Source organism: Alligator sinensis, unplaced genomic scaffold (genome assembly GCF_000455745.1).
Source record: "Alligator sinensis unplaced genomic scaffold, ASM45574v1 scaffold566_1, whole genome shotgun sequence".
Lineage (NCBI taxonomy): Eukaryota > Metazoa > Chordata > Crocodylia > Alligatoridae > Alligator > Alligator sinensis.
This window is the reverse complement of record NW_005842017.1, coordinates 814600-815406: the sequence shown is the minus strand read 5'-3', so window position 1 is coordinate 815406 and position 807 is coordinate 814600. Positions and strand designations below refer to the sequence as shown.

The 807-nt window shown below is 58.9% G+C and overlaps 1 protein-coding gene across 1 annotated transcript in view; it reads left to right on the top strand.

Moving 5' to 3' along the window:
* The first annotated feature begins 776 nt into the window (after window positions 1–776).
* Window positions 777–807, top strand: part of FAM207A (family with sequence similarity 207 member A) — a 112796-nt gene continuing 112765 nt past the window's right edge. The window contains exon 1 of the mRNA XM_006022058.3: window positions 777–807. This exon is cut by the window's right edge and continues 77 nt beyond it. Within this exon, the coding sequence (XP_006022120.2) occupies window positions 777–807 (31 nt within the window).

The following is an 807-nucleotide window of genomic DNA, read 5'->3' as shown; positions in this document are numbered from 1 at the left end:
CTTTCCCTTTTTTCTTTTTCAGCATTGTTATCTCAGATACCAGTGCATATATAGATTTAATTTGTTGTCATGTTTTCCTCTAAGCACAGGGTCCTAGGAACCCTCTTCTTTACCGTGAATAAGAAATTTAATTTTAGGGCAGTGATACTTCAGCCTTCTAGACTCAAGGCACCCGGGACAGACTCACAGCACCCCTCAGTAGCCTTGAGGTGCCCTTTGGAAAAGGCCAGCTCTCCATTTTCACTCCAGTGTGGAGTGCAGGAAGGGAATAGCCATCCTTCTGGTTTCAAGAGCTCAGAAAGGCCACCACCTGTCAGTGTTTCTGACCGCCCTGGGGGACCGCAGCACCTGGCTGGATTTCTATTTGAAACCTCTGGGGTGATCTTGGGAACCCAGGTCTGCAACCCCTAACGGTGTAAACGCTGTGCAGTGCCCCGCGGCACCCTTCAGCGGATCTTAAGGCACCCCGGGGGGCTGCGGCACCTGGGTGGGAATCGCTGCCCATGGGTACAGCCCCCCTCAGCATGCACCCCTGGGGGCACTTCACTCTCAGCAGCACTGATGGCTGCAGCGCTGTGGCCCCTGCCGGGCCCCTCCAGGCACTTCTGCCCAGCACCATCACTGCTCTCGGGCCCGGCTGGCGCGTGCGGCCCCTTCGTGCGGAGGAACCCCGTGGCGGCGACGCGTTCCCGGGGGGAGGCTTTAATTGCGGACACGCACAGGCACACACGCTCCTCCTCTCCCCCCGCCCAGACACTGCAGGCTCTGGCCCGGCCATGGTGGGGAATGTGAAGCGGCGGCGGCTGC